The 18,080-nt window shown below is 52.7% G+C and overlaps 1 protein-coding gene across 1 annotated transcript; it reads left to right on the forward strand.

The window, feature by feature from the left end:
• Positions 1-519: 519 nt before the first annotated feature.
• On the forward strand, positions 520-1,434 carry LOC136787761 (olfactory receptor 14J1-like). Its single transcript, XM_066985078.1, has one exon. It carries the CDS (start codon positions 520-522, stop codon positions 1,432-1,434), a length of 915 nt encoding a protein of 304 aa, XP_066841179.1.
• Positions 1,435-18,080: the final 16,646 nt, after the last annotated feature.

Raw genomic sequence — 18,080 nt, forward strand, 5'->3', positions numbered from 1 at the left:
TGAACTGAGACCTAAGCAGGTTAGTGACGAACCTCAGAATATCCCCTCCCTTAGAGGGGATATTCTCCCTTATCCCCTACTTAGAGACTGCACCAGGGTTTTTCTGTGCTGTTCTTTAGTACCTGCAGACAAGGAGGTGTAATTTTTTAGCACAGCCTCTGAGTGCAGCCATCCCACACCTGAGTGCTGCAAGCAACCAGCAGCTGGGCACCAGGGGATGGACAGAGCAGCCCTCCTGGATGTGACCTCTGGCTGAGGTTTCCGCCACAGCAACAACATTTACCACTGCAGTGGAGCAGAGGTGGCGGGTTGGGGGCTGATGGGCTGAGCTGATTGCTAAGTACGGGATACTCAGGAAGCACAAATCAGGGCTACAACCAGGGAGAGACACAAAGGTAACCCTGAAAGAAAAAAATTGTGAAGACTTTAATGAGAAAAGAAAAGAGTATTCCTCAGGGAAAATTACCCTAACAGTCTGTATTTTTTCTTCTTTGCAGTGGCTTTGATGAAGGGCAGCAAATGCCCAACAGCAGCTCTGTAAGCGAGTTCCTCCTGCTGGCATTCGCAGACACGCGCGAGCTGCAGCTCCTGCACTTCGGGCTCTTCCTGGGCATCTACCTGGCTGCCCTCCTGGGCAACGGCCTCATCCTCACCGCCGTAGCCTGCGACCACCGCCTCCACACCCCCATGTACTTCTTCCTCCTCAACCTCGCCCTCCTCGACCTGGGCTGCATCTCCACCACTCTCCCCAAAGCCATGGCCAATGCCCTCTGGGACACCAGGGACATCTCCTACCAAGGATGTGCTGCTCAAGTTCTCTTTTTTGTCTTCTTCTTTGGTTCAGAGTATTCCCTTCTCACTGTCATGTCCTATGACCGCTACGTTGCCATCTGCAAGCCCCTGCACTACGGGAGCCTCGTGGGCAGCAGAGCTTGTGCCCAGATGGCAGCAGCTGCCTGGGGCAGTGGCTTTCTCAATGCTGTCCTGCACACAGCTAATACATTTTCCCTGCCCCTCTGCCAAGGTAATGAGCTTGATCAGTTCTTCTGTGAGCTTCCTCAAATCGTCAAGCTCTCCTGCTCAAAGGCATTCCTCAGGGAGGCTGGGCTTATTGTATTTAGCGCCTGTTTATCATTTGCTTGTTTTGTTTTCATTGTGCTGTCCTATGTGCAGATCTTCAGGGCGGTGCTGAGGATGCCCTCTGAGCAGGGCCGGCACAAAGCCTTTTCCACGTGCCTCCCTCACCTGGCCGTGGTCTCCCTGTTTATCAGTACTGTCATGTTTACCTACCTGAAGCCCCCCTCCATCTCCTCGCCATCCCTGGACCTGGTGGTGGCAGTTCTGTACATGGTGGTACCTCCAGCAGTGAACCCCCTCATCTACAGCATGAGGAACCTGGAGCTGAAAGATGCTTTGAGGAAACTGATGCCTTGATGTTCTTCAAAATCAAGATATTGCCCTTCGTCTTCAGCCCTTCATCTTCTAATCTAACACATTACTGGCACAAGGGTTATTCTATTGGTATTGTGGTCATTTTTAATACTCTGCCGGGCAGGGCAGCAACTCGGGGCTGTGTAGAAAGTGGGTTGCATGGGGAAGGGTTGCCACAGTGTCTGTCCAGGCCAGCGCAGACGTGCTCACCTGGCAAATGCTCCTTGGGAGATGGGATGTCATGGGAGAAGAGCAGGTCCCCCTGTGTGTGCAGGAGAAAAATGGGAAGAGAAACCCTTTGCTGGTGGTGCCATCGCATGCATGTGGAGAGATGAACATGAGTGAGCACCAAGGTCATCAGCTATTCCTACAAGCCTCTTGAAGGCCAGTGGGGCAGATAGTGCCACAAGTCCAAGTAACATCCCCTGGGAAGCCACCTGAGTGCAGCTCTGGGATGTGCCTCCTTGAACCGAGGTCCCTGTGCCCACTCCTCATGCCTTGGGGCATCTCAGAGGAGGGCAGAGCAGGGTGAAGCACCGCAGGGCTGAGGTGCCTCCCAGCCTCTATCAGTGGCTGCAGGAGCCAGAGGGACACTGCAAGTGCTGCAGTGCACTGCCTGTGGGTGTGCAAGGCAGGGGCTCATGTCTCTCAACAGCCCCATGTGTGTGAGGAGCACAGGAGGCCAACTCAGATGTGGACACCTCACAGAGCCCTGACACTGCCCTGTGTGACTCCAGAAACTATCCCTGGTGTCCTTGTGAGATTCCTGTAACACCCACTTGCACAGGTTCAGTGCAGATGCCCCTCTCTGCCATGTCACAATACCCCGCCTTTCTGGACTGGGCTGTCAAAGGTTTGGATCAGAGATTTCTGGGGACTTGGAAAAGGCAGGCATCAAACCCATCTTCAGGAAGGGAAACAAAAAGGATTGGCAGAAGTGCAATTGTCAACTCTACTCCCGGTAACACGATGGGGAAAGTCCTGCCACAGCCATCTTCTGGCACTTGGAGGAAAACCAAGAGATTGCTGAAGCAGTAGGGGAGGGGAAAGAAGGGAACATGGTGAACCTAGACATTAGCAAGGCCTTTGCCATGGTCTCCTGGGGTCTCCCTCTAGCCAGACTGGTGATAATTGGACTGAAGAAAGAGATGATGATGTGGGGGGGAGGGTGCCTGGACATAAGTGGTACAAAGTCCTCCTACCAGCCAGACACCAGCAGCATCCCTCAGTGATGGGGCACGTGGGTCAACACCGTTGAACATCTTTGTTATCTCCCTTTATGATGGTATGGAGTGCATTTTTCAGCTCAGTTGTGGATGATGCCAAGCTAGGAGGAGTCCTTGGCAACTTCACCTTGTGCAGAGCACACTATGTGGGCCGCTGCAGGGAAAGTTAACTCCATCCCAGACAGACCCAGTACAAGCAGACACCTGGTTGGCATGCTGACTGTGAGATCCCCTCTGCCTACATACCCAGTAGGACCCTTAGAGGAAGAAGGCCTGGCTATAGGTTGTCATGTTCCTTCTTGGGGGTAAGGAACTGGACAGGCTCGAGAGGTTGCTTGTGGGAACCTCATGAGACCCCACCTGCTCTCATGAGATGCCACCTGGAGTACTGCGTTCAGCTCTGGGGCTCCCAATGTAAGAATGACATGAAGCTATTAGAGTGAGTCCAGACAAGGACCACAAGGATGATCAAGGGGCTGGAGCACCACTCCTATTGAAACAGGCTGAGGGAGTTGGGGTTTTTCAGCCTGGAGAAGACAAGGCTCTGAGGAGACCTTATAGCATCCATCCAGTACTTAAAGGGGGCCAACAGAAAAGCTGGGGAGAGACTTTTTCTCACGGTGTGCAGTGATAGGACAAGGGGAATGGTTTTAAACTTGAAGAGGGTAGATTTAGAGTAGATAGTCAGATGAAATTCTTGACTTGGAGGTGAGGCACTGGCACTGGTGCTGTGGGTCCAGAGGTCACCCAGAGGGAGTTTGGATCAGCCCATGCCCTTGTGTTTGAAGGAACAGCTGGGGAGAGTGGAGAGGCATCAGTGAAATCCTGGCAATACCAGAGTGAGAGCCAGGTGGGGAAGAGAAGTGGCTGTCTGCAGCCTTCAGAGAGGTGTGGGACAGCACAGGAAAGCCTGCAGAGGAGGAGGCAGAGGGCTCTGACAAGAATGGAAGGCTGCAGCAGCACTGACACCTTTGTCTCCGCAGCCATGGCTTGTGAGGGGACGTGTTATACTCATGGCACTGGGACCATGTATTTTCCTTTCAACCATGTGCAAACAACTGGGAGGTGTCATACCATTGTCCTTCACATGATATTATGGGCATCGTCCCCTACCCCACAGACCCCAGGAAGAGCCCTGAGCCAGACGTGGGGGTGCAGGATCTCTCCTCCAGTGGCTGGGGTCAAGCCTTGGCCCTTCTGCTTCACCAAAACAAACCGAGACTTTTCTCAGTACAGTGCCTTTGCCTGTCTGTAATCATGGCCTCCAATTATCTGCCCTAACAATTCCCTCGGGAGGCTTTCATAGTAACAGACTAGAATAGCCAACAGAGTATAGAGTACTCAAAAACTACGGAATAGAGTAGCCAACAGAGGTGAGACAGGTACTCTGGTGTAATGAAAGCCATCAGAAAGCTGATCCCCGTTAGATGACTGCTATGGGGAGGTCAGGAGTATCCTGGCCAGGAGAGATGTGAGATTTGGGGGAGGGAAGAGGAAGGGAAGAGGAGCTCAGAAGCTTACTTTCTAGAGGTTAGAGGGTTCATGTAATGTTGATGCTGCTGTAACACTGACTTCAAACAGTCTTCTGTGTCCCTTACACTATTTTCAACAGTAACAGTAATCCCTCAACATAAACATTAGTCCACCACCCTGACAGGAAACCACTACTGTAATGCAGAACTCAAAGTATCACTTTTAGGAAAACTCAGCCCATAGCCTCTTTCCCTTACCTTTCCTTTCTTGCTCACCCTAATCACTGCCCTTAACACTAACATTGAAATGCTCTATTTAAACCCAGACTTCCTGACAAACCTAAACAAAACCCTTAACCATAGTGCATGCCCATACCCTAACCAGAGACCTGACTCCACAAGCAGAACACCAAACACTCCCACTAAAACTTTGCTTAATCTCTAACTGAGAAAGGTAAAATCTAGTCGCTAGGAGACTAGAGAGAGGTCAGCTCAGCCTCAGGACCTCCTGCCCCAGCAGGAGGAATGGGACTGGGGCAGTGACTGGGAGGTCACTTCTGTCTCTGCAGCTGATAGGGCAGCAGCAGGAACGTGTCACGCAAAGGGACTGTGAGGTCCCTTGTGTCTGCAGGTGGCAGGTCAGCCTTGGCTTCTCCCTGGGGTCTGCACTTTGGGGCTGACATCTGCCAGTGGCACTGCTAGGCCAGCAGAAGGCCCCTGCTTGGCATGCTGACTGTGGGATCCCCTCTGCCTCCATCCCCAGGAGGACCCAGACAGAAAGAAGGCCCGCAGAGGGCTTGTCCTGTCCCTTCTGCTTGAGGCCAGGACTGGACAGCAGGAGGCACAAGGCCTGGCTGTGTCTAGCCAAGAAGCTGCAAGGCCAGCAGCAGGCCCAGGCCTTGGGAGATGCTGCTGAGGTGACTTCTGTCTGCTTGGCTGACAGTCCGCAAGGAGCCTGATGGGTTGGGATGCCTGCTTCACGAGTAGTTTCCACCCTGATGGAGCTTTCTTTGGTAGTAGGAAAGAGCAGGAGAGAAAAAACTGCCACAAAGTTCAACTTGGAAGGTTGGCACTGGCCACAAGGAGGAAGAAATGTCCCTCAAAGAGTAGTGCTGTGGTGACAGAGGTCACTCAAATATCAGTCTCTAGCTTTGTGTTTCAAGGAACAGCTGGTGAGGGTTGATGAGACATTGGTGAAATGATGGAAATGCTGGGATGAGAGCAAGGTGTTGGACAGAGATGGGTGTCTGCAGACTTCAAGGAAATAAGGCAAAGTGTGGGACAGCAGAGGAAAGCCTGCAGAGGAGAAGGCAGAGGGTGCTGGCAGGAATGGAAGGCTCTAACAGCCCTGATGTTTTTCTCCCTTTGCCTAGAGCTTCTGAGGAGACGAGATATAGTCATTGCAAAGGGGCCTCACTGCTTCCTTGATACCCTGTGCAGGGGTGGGGAGGTGTCCTAATGAAGTTCTTGTCGTGGCATCACACTACCCACCACATCATACAGACCCCAAGAAAAGCCCTGAGCCAGACGTGGGGGTGCAGGATCTCCCCTCCCAGGGGCTGGGGTAAGGCCTTGGCCCTTCTGCTTCACCAAAACCAACCAAGACTTTTCTCAGCACAGCGCTTTGCCTGTCTGCAATCATGGCCTCCAATTATGTGCCCTAACAAGTCCCTGGGGAGGCTTTGTTAGGAACAGCCCTCAGTGGGGCCCGTTAATACTCCAAGTCACTTCAACTTTTCCTTCTGACTTTACCTTCTCAAGCGGTTACATCATTCTCCTCTCAGTACCTGAGCTTCATAGACTGAGCACCAAAATACACCATGGAACTCATTACAATGCAGAACGTCCTAAGCAGACATATCTCTCCCAGAATTTTTTTCATGTCTTCAAGACTTGTACAGCTAATTGGAGACCTTTCATGGTGTAGTTAAGGAGGAAGATATCAAGAAGCACCTGAAAAAAATATTTTCTCATCTTAAAGGATGCGTTTAGTTGAATTTCACTTTGGAGCATTATTCTCTAACTGATACTGATCCAGGGTGTCTCGTTTGGAGACCTGCATAGGGAGGAAAAGCAGACTCTTGGGGTCTGACACTGCATGGAGAACCTTGCTCCTCAGCACCCCAGCCCTGACATTTCTCTCTTTGGCGCTTGCATCACTTCTCCTTCCACCAGACTTCGGCACAGAAGTCTGCAGCTGGATGTTACAGCTCCTTTGCACCAGCTCCCTCCTGCTTGCCTTAGAGACCTGGATGCACACAGGCACAGAAGAGTTTCTCCTCATTTCAAACCAAACAACAGGAAAACATGCAGCAGTCTTCCAAAAGCAAAGCAAGCTCCTCATCCTGTATGCCTCCTGTGAGGTTTATGTTCCCAAAAGGATGACTGTACAAGAAGTCTTTTATACTGATGGACCGGAAATTATAAGTGTTAAGATTAGAATTAATCCATATGATATTAATTCAATGATAAATGATGATGAGCTTTCTAAGGACACAGTTGGACAGACTGCAGATAGATGGGCAAGCTTCAACTCCCTGAAGCTCAAAGCAGCACCTGGGTTGGTGAGGGCGGTCTGAGTGATCCAGGAGGAAGGGGAGGGCAAGCCAGGAGAACCATGGGAAGTGCATAGGTCCAGACAGGCAGCTGGAAAGGGGACATTCAGCATGGACTGTTTAATCAAGACGGGTGGATGTACCTGGAAGATGAGGGAGCACACCATGATAGACAAAGCGATGACAATGCAAGTACAGGTGAACACCAGTATTTCTTTTTTTGTGATGAAAATACATCCCGAAAATGCCTATTTCTTCATGGGAGAAACTACACTGTGTGACATTTTACGGAAGGGATTGAATCATTTGAGGTAATGAGTAGTTGCTTTATGACTTAGGTACTGAAGAAAATACTGGGTACTGAGGCAGAGCTTTGCTGTCTGACCATAAGCAACCAGTGCCAAGGTCTTCAGAGTAGTTTACTCACATTTGAAATATTTCCTTGAAATCCCATTTCCTGGTTCTGCTTTCAATGAAATCATTAGGCCTCCAGAGGCTCTGGTGCATTTAGAGTAATTCCCTGGAATGGAAGCTGTCTGAAAGGACCTGCAGGAGACCAGAGGCCGTGGGTGGATAAAGTGGAGACAGGTGATGTTTCCCAGGCACCTCCACTGCCAGCAGTGCTCTTTCTCCTTGAAACTGCAGCCCAGCCCAGCACAGGAAACCCCTTCAAGGCAAATTCCTTCTTCGGCTGTTTCTTGGGAGAGACCTAAATTTGAAATGGCCATTGGAAACCCGTCATACTCTCCCTCCTTCCTAGGAGACACCTAAACATCCATTTACCATCGTGGGTCATCTGTGGAAAACTCAGCCTGAAAGACTCAAGAGGAGGACATTACAAAGGGCTGAGGCAGAACCCATCAGCTGCCCCACTTTGGGGAATCATCCCCTTCCAACTAGGGATATGAAAGTGAAAAATGTGAAATGACCCGTCAGGTCAATGAGCAGAGTAAGGGAAAGTCACAAATATTGTGCTGGAGTGTCAGAAGGCAAAAAGCTCTGCATTGTGCCTCAGAGTAATCAAGGAGACCTAATCCAGTTCATCTGTGAGATAAAGCAGAGTGAAGGATGTTGAGTTGTGTCCTAACATGAAGAAGGATGTACATCACTGGTGAAGGAGCTGTCTTTTTGTGCCATCACCAATGCAAATTATACAAGAACTATATCCAATAAAGGTAAGCTGTCCCACCCTGGCCCTGTCACAGCACGGGGTAGCGGAGGCACTGTTTTCCGTTTCAGCCTCTTTTTCAGAGAGGCTTTGCCCTCTCCCTGCGCACCATGGGGCAGAGCCTGGCCCTGGACGCTGCGTGAGCGCCGTGCAGGTCGTGGCAGGCTGCGGTGAGGGGACGAATGCCCTGGGCCCCCTTCCTGCTCTGCCCAGGCCAGCAAGGGCCCCGAGCGGCCTCGTGTCCCCTGCCCCTGCAGCTCTGGGCTCCCTTCCCCAACCCTGGATCTGCAGCATTACTCTGCAGCACCACTCTGCAGCAGTGCTCTGCCGGGCACTGCCCAGCCCAGCCCAGCCCCTGCCCACCTCTCCCCACCTCCCGGACCTCTCCCCAGCCCAGATGCCCAGGCTGGGCTGGCCCCAGGCCAGTGCCCACCGCAGGCTGCTGCAGGGCTCTGGGCACGGCCAGCACAGCCCCAGCCCCTCGCAAGGCACCGCAGCTGCTGGCACAAAGGCGGCTCTGGGCCTCCCCAGCAGCCCCCGCGCTGGGGCCAGCCACGGCTCAGGAGATGGAGGGCCGTGAAGCTGCAGGAGCCCTGCTCTCCTGCCTGGGACATCCCCAGCACAGAGTGCCTGTGCCCCGCAGGGCCAGCCCCGCTCCCCAGGCCAGCACAAGAGGCCTGGCCCACGCACAGAGCACCTCCAGATTCCTCTCCAGGATGCCATTTGCCATCAGATCCAGCACCACTGGGACAGTACCAGGCCAGTCAAGGCCAGTTACTGTTTTCTGGGGCGTAGTCAAGGAAGAAGGCAGCTCCCGGTCCAGCCCTTGGTCCTTCACTGATCACGCTGGGGTTCTGATCCATTCTGAGGCCCAGAAAAGCAAGAGGTCTGTTCAGGAAGCAGCTCCTTGGGTTTATTCCTGAAACAGGTTTGCAAGAGGCATGCAGAGAGATTGAAGAGATGCTAATGTAGGGATAACAGGACTGTCACCAACATACATGAGATCTCAGGGCTTACCCAAATACAAGAAGCACAATGTGGAAGCCAGAAGAGAGCAGCAGTGAAAAGGCCACGTCCTGCTGCTGGCCATGGCCATGGCTCCAGGGAAGCAGCAGCCCCGACCCGAAGGCAGCAGAGAGGCAGAGCCCAGCGGGCAGTGAGGGGCAGCCGCGAGGGCCAGCGGGGCTGCTCCTCCCTGTGGCAGCTGGGCTCTGGGCCCTGAGCCCCTCCTGCATGCTGGGGATGCTCCCCCAGCTCCAGGCAAGGGGAGAAACGGAAGCTGAGACCTATGAAGTTCGCAAGGTTTCTTCAGTAGGTGTAGGTACACAGGAAGCCAGCTTCTATAGGTAAATAACTGACAAGGAGGAGACTAAGAATAACATTATTTAATCAAAAGCATATTAATTATATAAAATAATAATACAGGCATTTAGTAACAGAAGAAATCTTGAAAGTTTCTGAGAAAAATTGGGATTTTTAATTGTAGGCATATTATTATAGGTGAATTTGCTGAAGACGTGTGCATTCAAGTAGTGTCCTCACTGAATCCCTTAGTTCCTGGTTCCTCAGGCTGTAGATGAGGGGGTTCATGCTGGAGGTACCACCGAGTACAGGAATGACACCATCAGGTCCAGGGATGGGGAAGAGATGGAGGGGGGCTTCAGGTAGGCAGAAATGCCAGTGCTGACCATCAGGGAGACGACGGCCAGGTGAGGGAGGCACATGGAAAAGGCTTTGTGCCGGCCCTGCTCAGAGGGCATCCTCAGCACCACCCTGAGGATCTGAATATAAGAAATAACAATGAAAAGAGAACAACCAAATAATACAGAAATACTGATTACAAGTGCCCCAACTTCTCTGAGGTAGGCATCTGAGCAGGAGAGCTTGAGAATCTGGGGGATCTCACAGAAGAACTGGTCCACAACATTGCCTTGGCAGAGGGGCAGGGAAAATGTAGTGGCCGTGTGCAGGACAGCATTGAGAAAGCCACTGCCCCAGGCAGCTGCTGCCATCTGGGCACAAGCTCTGCTGCCCACGAGGCTCCCGTAGTGCAGGGGCTTGCAGATGGCAACGTAGCGGTCGTAGGACATGACAGTAAGAGTATAATATTCTGCTGATATGGAGAGAAAGAAAAAGACCTGAGCAGCACATCCTTGATAGGAGATGGCCCTGGTGTCCCAGAGGGCATTGGCCATGGCTTTGGGGAGAGTGGTGGAGAGGCAGCCCAGGTCGAGGAGGGCGAGGTTGAGGAGGAAGAAGTACATGGGGGTGTGGAGGCGGTGGTCGCAGGCTACGGCGGTGAGGATGAGGCCGTTGCCCAGGAGGGCAGCCAGGTAGATGCCCAGGAAGAGCCCGAAGTGCAGGAGCTGCAGCTCTCGCGTGTCTGCGAATGCCAGCAGGAGGAACTCACTCACAGAGCTGCTGTTGGCCATTTCCTGACTTTGGACACAGTTGTCTGTTGAAGAAAGAATGCAGAACAATGTTAGAAGAGGCTTCTCTGAGGAAAAACTATTGCAAGCCTTAGAGCACCCCCAGTCCAAGCCTCTCTCTATGCAGGAGAACCTTTCTGCAGCTCTCCTGCTAGAGCTGGTGCTGGTGCTGGCTGAGAGTGGCACTGGGAGCAGGGGCTGCTGTGGGCTCCAGAGGAGTCCTTCCTGCTGTGCAGCAGGAGGGAGGCAGGAACATGGGGGAAACTCAAGTTCAGTCCATTCATCAGGTCAATGAAATTTGCAGTGCTGTTTCAAACAATGCACCCAATGCAGAACAGAGCTGCAGATACCACTGCTGAACACTCCTGTTCTCAGCTGCCCTGTGTCACCCCTCTGTGAGCTGCAGGACCGTCCTGCTCAGGTGTTTCCCTGGGAAGAAACTGGAGACAGCTGAGAGCAGAGAAGCCCCAGTCCAAGTGCAGCTGGGCAGAATCCTCACATGGTCTGTTGGTTGTAAGCAGGATCTCAGCTTTTCCCTCCTATCCAGGGCTGCAGAGGCCTCACACCAGCTGCCCACAAACAGAAATCCAGCAGCATGGACATGGCCTTAGCACGGAGGTGTCTCCTCCTTGGAGTACCTGGATAACACAAGGATGCCACGAGAGAGCTGCATCCTGCTGGACAGAAGCCTGCAGGCCAGGAGGCTGCAGCACAGACAGAGATGGATATCTACAAGCTGAAGTGTGCCAACATCCCATCTGCATCCCCTGTAGTGCCTGAAAGAGGCTGGGCCACCCCGCTCTTGGCTGACTGGAGGCACCTGGCTTAGAGCACTCCGAGGGGCTTCTGCCAGACGTCCTCACCTCGCAGTGCCATCCAGCAGGACTCCCAAAGCCTACTGCATTGCCCACTGCCCTCCCAGCAACAAGACCCAGCAGGAGACCCTTCCTGGATGTGCAGCTGCATGGCCGTGCAGCCAGAGACGTACCTTGCCAAGGGCTGTGCAGATTTCTCCTGCAGGCAGCTCTCAGCATCCTCCCACTACCAACTGCCTCCAAGCCCTCTCTCCTTCTCTCCTCTCCCCGTGCCAGCTGCGGTCAGAGCCCCCAGCCCTGCTGCGCTGTGCACAGGAGCTGCTCCTGGGCACAGCTGTCTCTCTGCACCAGGGCCCTCTTGCCACGAGCTCTCTCTGTCCCACGAGCCCGGCCAAACTCAGCAACACACGCCCAGCCCAAGGCATTGGAATCCCCCCTCGGGGGGCTTTGCTGAGGAGCCCACGAACCTCAGGCACTGAGAGACAATTGAAGCCATCTCTCAACAAGTCCAAGTCAGAGGCAAGTTTCCTGCAGTGTCCCCCTGAGGGCCAGCACTGACACAGCCTCCCTTGGAGCTCGTTAGAGCAGAGCATTGGAGGCAGTGAGGACAAGGAGACAAAGGCACTGTGAAGGTGACCCTGATGTGTAGGAAATCTGGATGTGTGTCACCAAGCAAAAGGACCAGGCCTTGACCCCCAGCCCCTGGGAAGGGAGATCCTTTCCCTTCACACACTGCTCAGGGCTCTTCGTGGGGCAGGAGGAGATTGGGATGTGCATGGCCAAGTGCAGGAGAATGGTACGAGCCCTGCCTGGTTCATGGGTGGGGGCGAGGAGGCAATGAGGCCCTGGTGCTTTACCGAGAAGCTGTCTCCTCCTAGGTCTCAGTGGCAGAGACAACAGCCAGAGCCATGGACACAAAGCCCTGGGTCCTGTTGGGAATTTCAGCCTTGTCAGAGGCCTCTGTCCCCTCCACAGCCCTCTATCCTGTCTACACCAGGCTGTCCTAGGGACTCCCAGACCTGCACCTCTTTTCCTGCTGGCTCTAGACCCTTGTCCGTGTGGTATCTCACAGGATCTGAGCTGAGTCTGATAACTCAGATCTTCTTGGTGGCCATGCTCCTCGTAAAGCAGCTCTGTAGGAAGCTGGCCTGGTTCCTGCTGAGCAGGCAGCACTGCTCGTATGGCATCCCTCATGGGGGATGTTCACGAGTCTATGGAGCTAGATGGGATCCCCCTCTTGGTACTGAGGGAGCTGGAAGAAGTGCTCACCAAGCCGCTTTCCATCATTTATCAGCAGTCCTGGCTATCAGGGGTGTTCCCAGTCAACTGGTGACAAGGAAATATGATGCCCACCTACAAAATGGCTGGAAGGAGGATCTGGGGAACTACAGGCCTGTCAGTCTGACCAGTGATGGGGACGTTCATGGAGCACATTATCTTGAGTACCATCATGCAACACTTAGAAGACAACCAGGTGATCAGGCGCAGTCAGGAGGGCTTTATCAAAGTCAGGTCCTACTTGACAAGTCCAAACTTCTTCTATGACAAAGTGATGCACTCAGTGGATGACGTAATGGCCCTGGATGTGGTTTATCTAGACCTCAGTAAGGATTCTGAAACTGTTTCCTACAGCGTTCTCCCAGAGAAAATGGCTGCTTGAGGCTTGGACGGGTATATGCTTCCTTGGATTAAAAACTGTATGGGTGGCTGGGCCCAAAGAGTTGTGGGACATGGAGCTAAATGGAGTTGGAGGCCGTTCTCTAGTGGTGACCCCCAGGGCTCAGTTCTGGGGCCAGTTTCCTGGAATATTTTCATCAGTGATCTGGACAAGGGGATTAAGTGCACCCTCAGTATGTTTGCAGACAACACCAAGTTAGAAGCGAGTGTTGGTCTGCTCAACAGTAGGTGGGCTCTGCAGAGGGTCCTAGATAGGCTGGACTCATGGGCCAAGGCCAAATCTATGAAGTTCAACAAGGCCAAGTGCTGGGTCCTGCACTTGGGGCACGACAACCTCATGCAATGCTGGGGAATGGCGGGTGGAATGCTGCCCATCGGAAAGGGACTTGGGGGTATTGGTGGATAGTCGGCTGAATAGGAGCCAGCAGGGTGCTCAGGTGGCCAAGAAGTCCAACAGCATCTGGGCAGAATGAATCCAGAGGAGGGCCACGAGGATGATCAAGGGGCTGGAGCACCTCTCCTCTGAAGACAGGCTGTGGGATTTGGTGTTGTTCAGCCTAGAGAAAAGAAGGCTCTGGGGAGACCTTATGGCGGCCTTCTAATACCTAAAGGGGGCTGTAGGAAAGCTGGGGAGGGACTCTTCATCAACTAGCATAGTGATAGGACTAGGGGAAATGGTTTTCAATTGAAAGAGGGTAGGTTTAGATTAGATATTAGGCAGAAGTTCTTTTCTCAGAGGGTGGTGAGGCACTGGAACAGGCTGCCCAGAGATGTTGTGGATCCCCCCTCACTGGAAGTTTTGAAGGCCAGCTTGGATGGGGCTTTCAGCAAGCTGGTCTAGTGGAAGGTGTCTCTGCCCACGGCAGAGGGCTTGGAATTTTAGGATCTTTAAGGTCCTTTCCTACCCAAACTACTCTGTGATTCGCTGATTCTGTAAATCCAAAACACAGCACCACACCAGCTCCTAGGAAGAAAAAATTAAGTCAATCCCAGCTAAAACTCGGACTATATCCACCCCTGACTCCATACCATTGTTCCTATGTCATGCTCAGGTCTGACACTTTCTAAATAACTATCACCACTTTTCCTCTCTTTTGATATACACACAGAGATATCTTGCCCTTAGTCTATTTGTGTCCTGGTTTTGGTTAGGATTAATTTCCATCCTAGTATCATAGAATTGTAGAATGGCTTGGGTTGGAAGGGACCTTAAAGATCATCTAAGTGAACTCCCCCCAGATTCCACCCACTAGATCAGGTTGGCCAAGGCCTCATCCAGCCTGGACTTGAACACCTCCAGGGCTGGGGCATCCACAACTTCTCTGGGCAACCTGTTCCAGTACCTCACTACCCTTACAGGGAAGATTTTCCTCCTGATGTCTAGTCCAAATCTCCCCTCTTTTAGTTTAGACCACATCCTCCTGTCATTATCTACCCGAGTAAAGAGTTCTTCTCCAGTTTTTTTAAAAGACCCATTTAAGGATTGAAAAGCTGCAAGGAGGTCTCCCTGGAGCCTTCTCTTCTCTAGGCTGAACAAACCTAACTCCTTCAGCCTGTCTTCACAGGTGAGGTGCTCCAGCCCTCTGATCTTCTTTGTAGCCCTTCTCTAAATTTTGCTGTGAGACGTTCATATCTTTCTTGTGCTGGTGGCCCCAAACCTGGACACAGTACTCCAGGTGAGGCCTCACAAGGGCAGAGCAGAGGGGGACAATCACCTGCCTCTATCTGCTGGCCGCCCCTCTCTTGATGCAGCCCAGGATGCACTTGGCCTCCTGGGCTGTATGTGTACACTGCTGGCTCATGTTGAGCTTTTCATCCAGCAGAACCCCCAAGTCCTTCTCTGCAGGGCTTCTCTCAATGAGTTCTTCTCTCAGCCTATCCCCATGTCTGCGATTTCCCCGCCCCAGGTGGAAATGAAAGATTTCAGGGAAATGAAAGACTTGGGAAGCCTGACTGGCAGTGAAGACTGAGGAGAAGACGTTGCTGAGTCCCTCAGCCTTCTCCATGGCTGTCATTACCAGTTCACCCTTCTCATCCATCAGAGGGGGTACAGTCTCCTTGGCCTTTCTTTTCTGATCAATGTATCTCTAGAATCTCTTCCTCTATTTCCTTGCTTCACTTGATAAGCTCAGTTCCATGAACTGAAAGCATGCATGAAACTGAATCATGCGTGAGGGCTTGGGGAAAGTAACCCTGGATCCACAGAAGGCATTGGGGAAACAAAATTTATACGTAGGAAGTGTAATTTTGTGGAGGTGCAGAGCTGATGGGCACATTGTGCAGGGTGCTCCTAAAGACCTTTGTGCCCTTTTCCCTCCTGACTACAATGCCACTTCTGTCTCAAGACTAGAGTAGCCAACAGAGGTGAGACAGATACTCTGGGATCAAGAATGTCACAAGAAAGCTGATCCCAATAAAATATGGGGAGGCCAGGAGCAGCCTGGACAAGAGAGATGTGAGATTTTGGGGTGGGAAGAAGAGCTTGGCCAGCAGAAACGTATGATTTCATAGAGGTAAGAGGGTTCATGTAATGTAGATGCTGTGGTAACACTGACTTAAAACAGCCATGTATGGCCCTTACCTTACTTGAACCAGGAATTTTAATCCCTCAACCTAAATGCTACTCCAACACTCTGACAGGAATCCACTTTCTCTCTTGCTAACCCTAATGCCTTCCCTTAACACTAGCATTAAAATGGTCTCTTTAACCCTAGACTTCTTGGCAGACCTAAATAAAACCCTAAGCCAGAGAGCTAGTCCATACCTTAACCACAGAACTGACACCACAAGCAGAACACCAAACACTCCCACTAAAACTCTGCTTAATCTCTAACCCAGAAAGTGAAAAACAGGTACCGAGGGGGCTCTGGAGGTCAGCTACGTTTCCCCTAGGTCAGCTCTGCCTCAGGCTCTCCTGCCCCAGCAGGAGGAATGTGACTGGGGCAGTGACTGGGAGGTCACTTCTGTCTCTGCAGCTGATAGGGCAGCAGCAGGAACGTGTCACGCAAAGGGACTGTGAGGTCCCTTGTGTCTGGAGGTGGCAGGTCAGCCTTGGCTTCTCCCTGGGATGTGCACTTTGGGGCTGCCATCTGCCAGTGGCCCTGCTAGGCCAGCAGAAGGCCCCTGCTTGGCATGCTGCCTGTGGGATCCCCTCTGCCTCCATCCCCAGGACGACCCAGACAGAAAGAAGGCCCGCACAGGGGTTGTCCTGTCCCTTCTGCTTGAGGCCAGGACTGGACAGCAGGAGGCACAAGGCTTGGCTGTGTCTAGCCAAGAAGCTGCAAGGCCAGCAGCAGGCCCAGGCCTTGGCAGATGCTGGTGAGGTGACTTCTGTGTACTTGGCTGACAGGCCGCAAGGAGCCTGATGGGTTGGGATGCCTGCTTCAGGCGTGGTTTCCACCCTGATGGAGCTTTCTTTGGTAGCAGGAAAGAGCAGGAGAGCTCTTTCTCTGCCACAAAGTACACCTTGGAAGGTTGGCACTCGCCACGAGGAGGAAGAAATGTCCAGGGAAACAACTGGTCTTCCTCCTAGAGCTTGAGGCAGAGAAGATATTAAGTGCCTAAGCCTTTACTTCATATCTCGTCACCAGGTTTCCCCCACATCCATTAAAGGATGATGATTCTCCTTAATCCTCCTTTATTAACATATTTATATAAAATTTTTTTATTTTTATATTTTGCCTTTGACAAAAATCTGTCCCTCAGATAGCCTGGTGTGGAGAGGACAGAGGCCTCTAACAAGGCTGAGAGTCCCAGCAGGACCCAGGGCTTTGTGTCCATGGCTCTGGTTGTTTTCTCTGCCACTGAGGCCTAGGAGGAGACAGCTTATCGGTAAAGCACCAGGGCCTCATTGCCTCCTCGCCCCCACCCATGAACCAGGCAGGGCTCGTAGCATTCTGCTGCACTTGGCCATGCACATCCCCATTTCCTCCTGCCCCACGAAGAGCCCTGAGCAGTGTGTGAAGGGAAAGGATCTCCCTTCCCAGGGGCTGGGGGTCAAGGCCTGGTTCTTTTGCTTGGTGACACACATCCAGTTTCCTACACATATGGTTCACCTTCATATTGCCTTTGTCTCCTTGTCCTCACTGCCTCCAATGCTGTGCTCTAACGAGCTCCAAGGGAGGCTGTGTCAGTGCTGGCCCTCAGGGGGACACTGCAGGAAACTTGCCTCTGACTTGGACTTGTTGAGAGATGTCTTCAATTGTCTCTCAGTGCCTGAGGTTCGTGGGCTCCTCAGCAAAGCCCCCCGAGGGGGGATTCCAATGCCTTGGGCTGGGCGTGTGTTGCTGAGTTTGGCCTGGCTCGTGGGACAGAGAGAGCTCGTGGCAAGAGGGCCGTGGTGCAGAGAGAGAGCTGTGCCCAGGAGCAGCTCCTGTGCACAGCGCAGCAGGGCTGGGGGCTCTGACCGCAGCTGGCACGGGGAGAGGAGAGAAGGAGAGAGGGCTTGGAGGTAGTGAGGAGCGCAGCAACAGAGGGCAGCGTGTGGCAGGACAGATCTGCAGGCCCTTGGCACCGTGAGTCTCTGGCAGCAGGGCCATGCAGGTGGGGTTGCCAGAGGGCAACTTCTACAGTTCTGCTGTAGGAGTTCTACTGTAGATGTTCTACTTCTACTTCTACTTCTTCTTCTACAGCTGGCACATCCGATGGCTGATAGCAGCTGTCGGGATGGGTCTCTCTGTTTCTCCAGTGAGGAGTAGAAGATACTTTAGTGAATGGCATTTATGATTGCAATTTTCAAGAGAAAGACCAAGCCAGGCGCTACCAGAAAAGCAAGTCTTTTTCTGCACTCCGTGCCTGAAGAATCCTGCGGTGGAGGGGAGGCAGGTTTCATGGTAATGAGTTGTCAGGATTGTACAGGAGATTGAGACTCCTAGAGCATTGCAGAGAGGGACCAATATGCCATCAATGAACTTCATAAAGTCCCTTCCCGCACCTCAGCCCACAGACTGCACCAACATCATCATTGTGGTCCTCTCAGGCTTTATCCTAGCTGATATTTAGGAGCCGCAAACCCTCCGATGCCCAGTGCCCTGCCTTTGGGAGGTCTCTGCAGGCTTGAGGTGAGCACAGATCATTTTCAATGAGCAGGAGCTGCCTCCTCTGCAGGCAGAGCTGCAGCACAGGAGGGTGTGCTGAGTGTCCGTCTGTCCCTCCCTGGCCTTGCCTCCCCTGGCAGCAGCACGCTGCCATTCCTCCTGGCTTCTCCACCTGGCCGTGCTGCTGCTGCTCTTGTTCCCAGGCTGCCTGGGGATGGGGGTTTCACCTGCCCATGGGGTGAGCCCTCGGGGTGCTTGTGGGAAGGGGAGT

This window comes from Anser cygnoides, chromosome 30, assembly GCF_040182565.1.
Source record: "Anser cygnoides isolate HZ-2024a breed goose chromosome 30, Taihu_goose_T2T_genome, whole genome shotgun sequence".
NCBI lineage: Eukaryota > Metazoa > Chordata > Aves > Anseriformes > Anatidae > Anser > Anser cygnoides.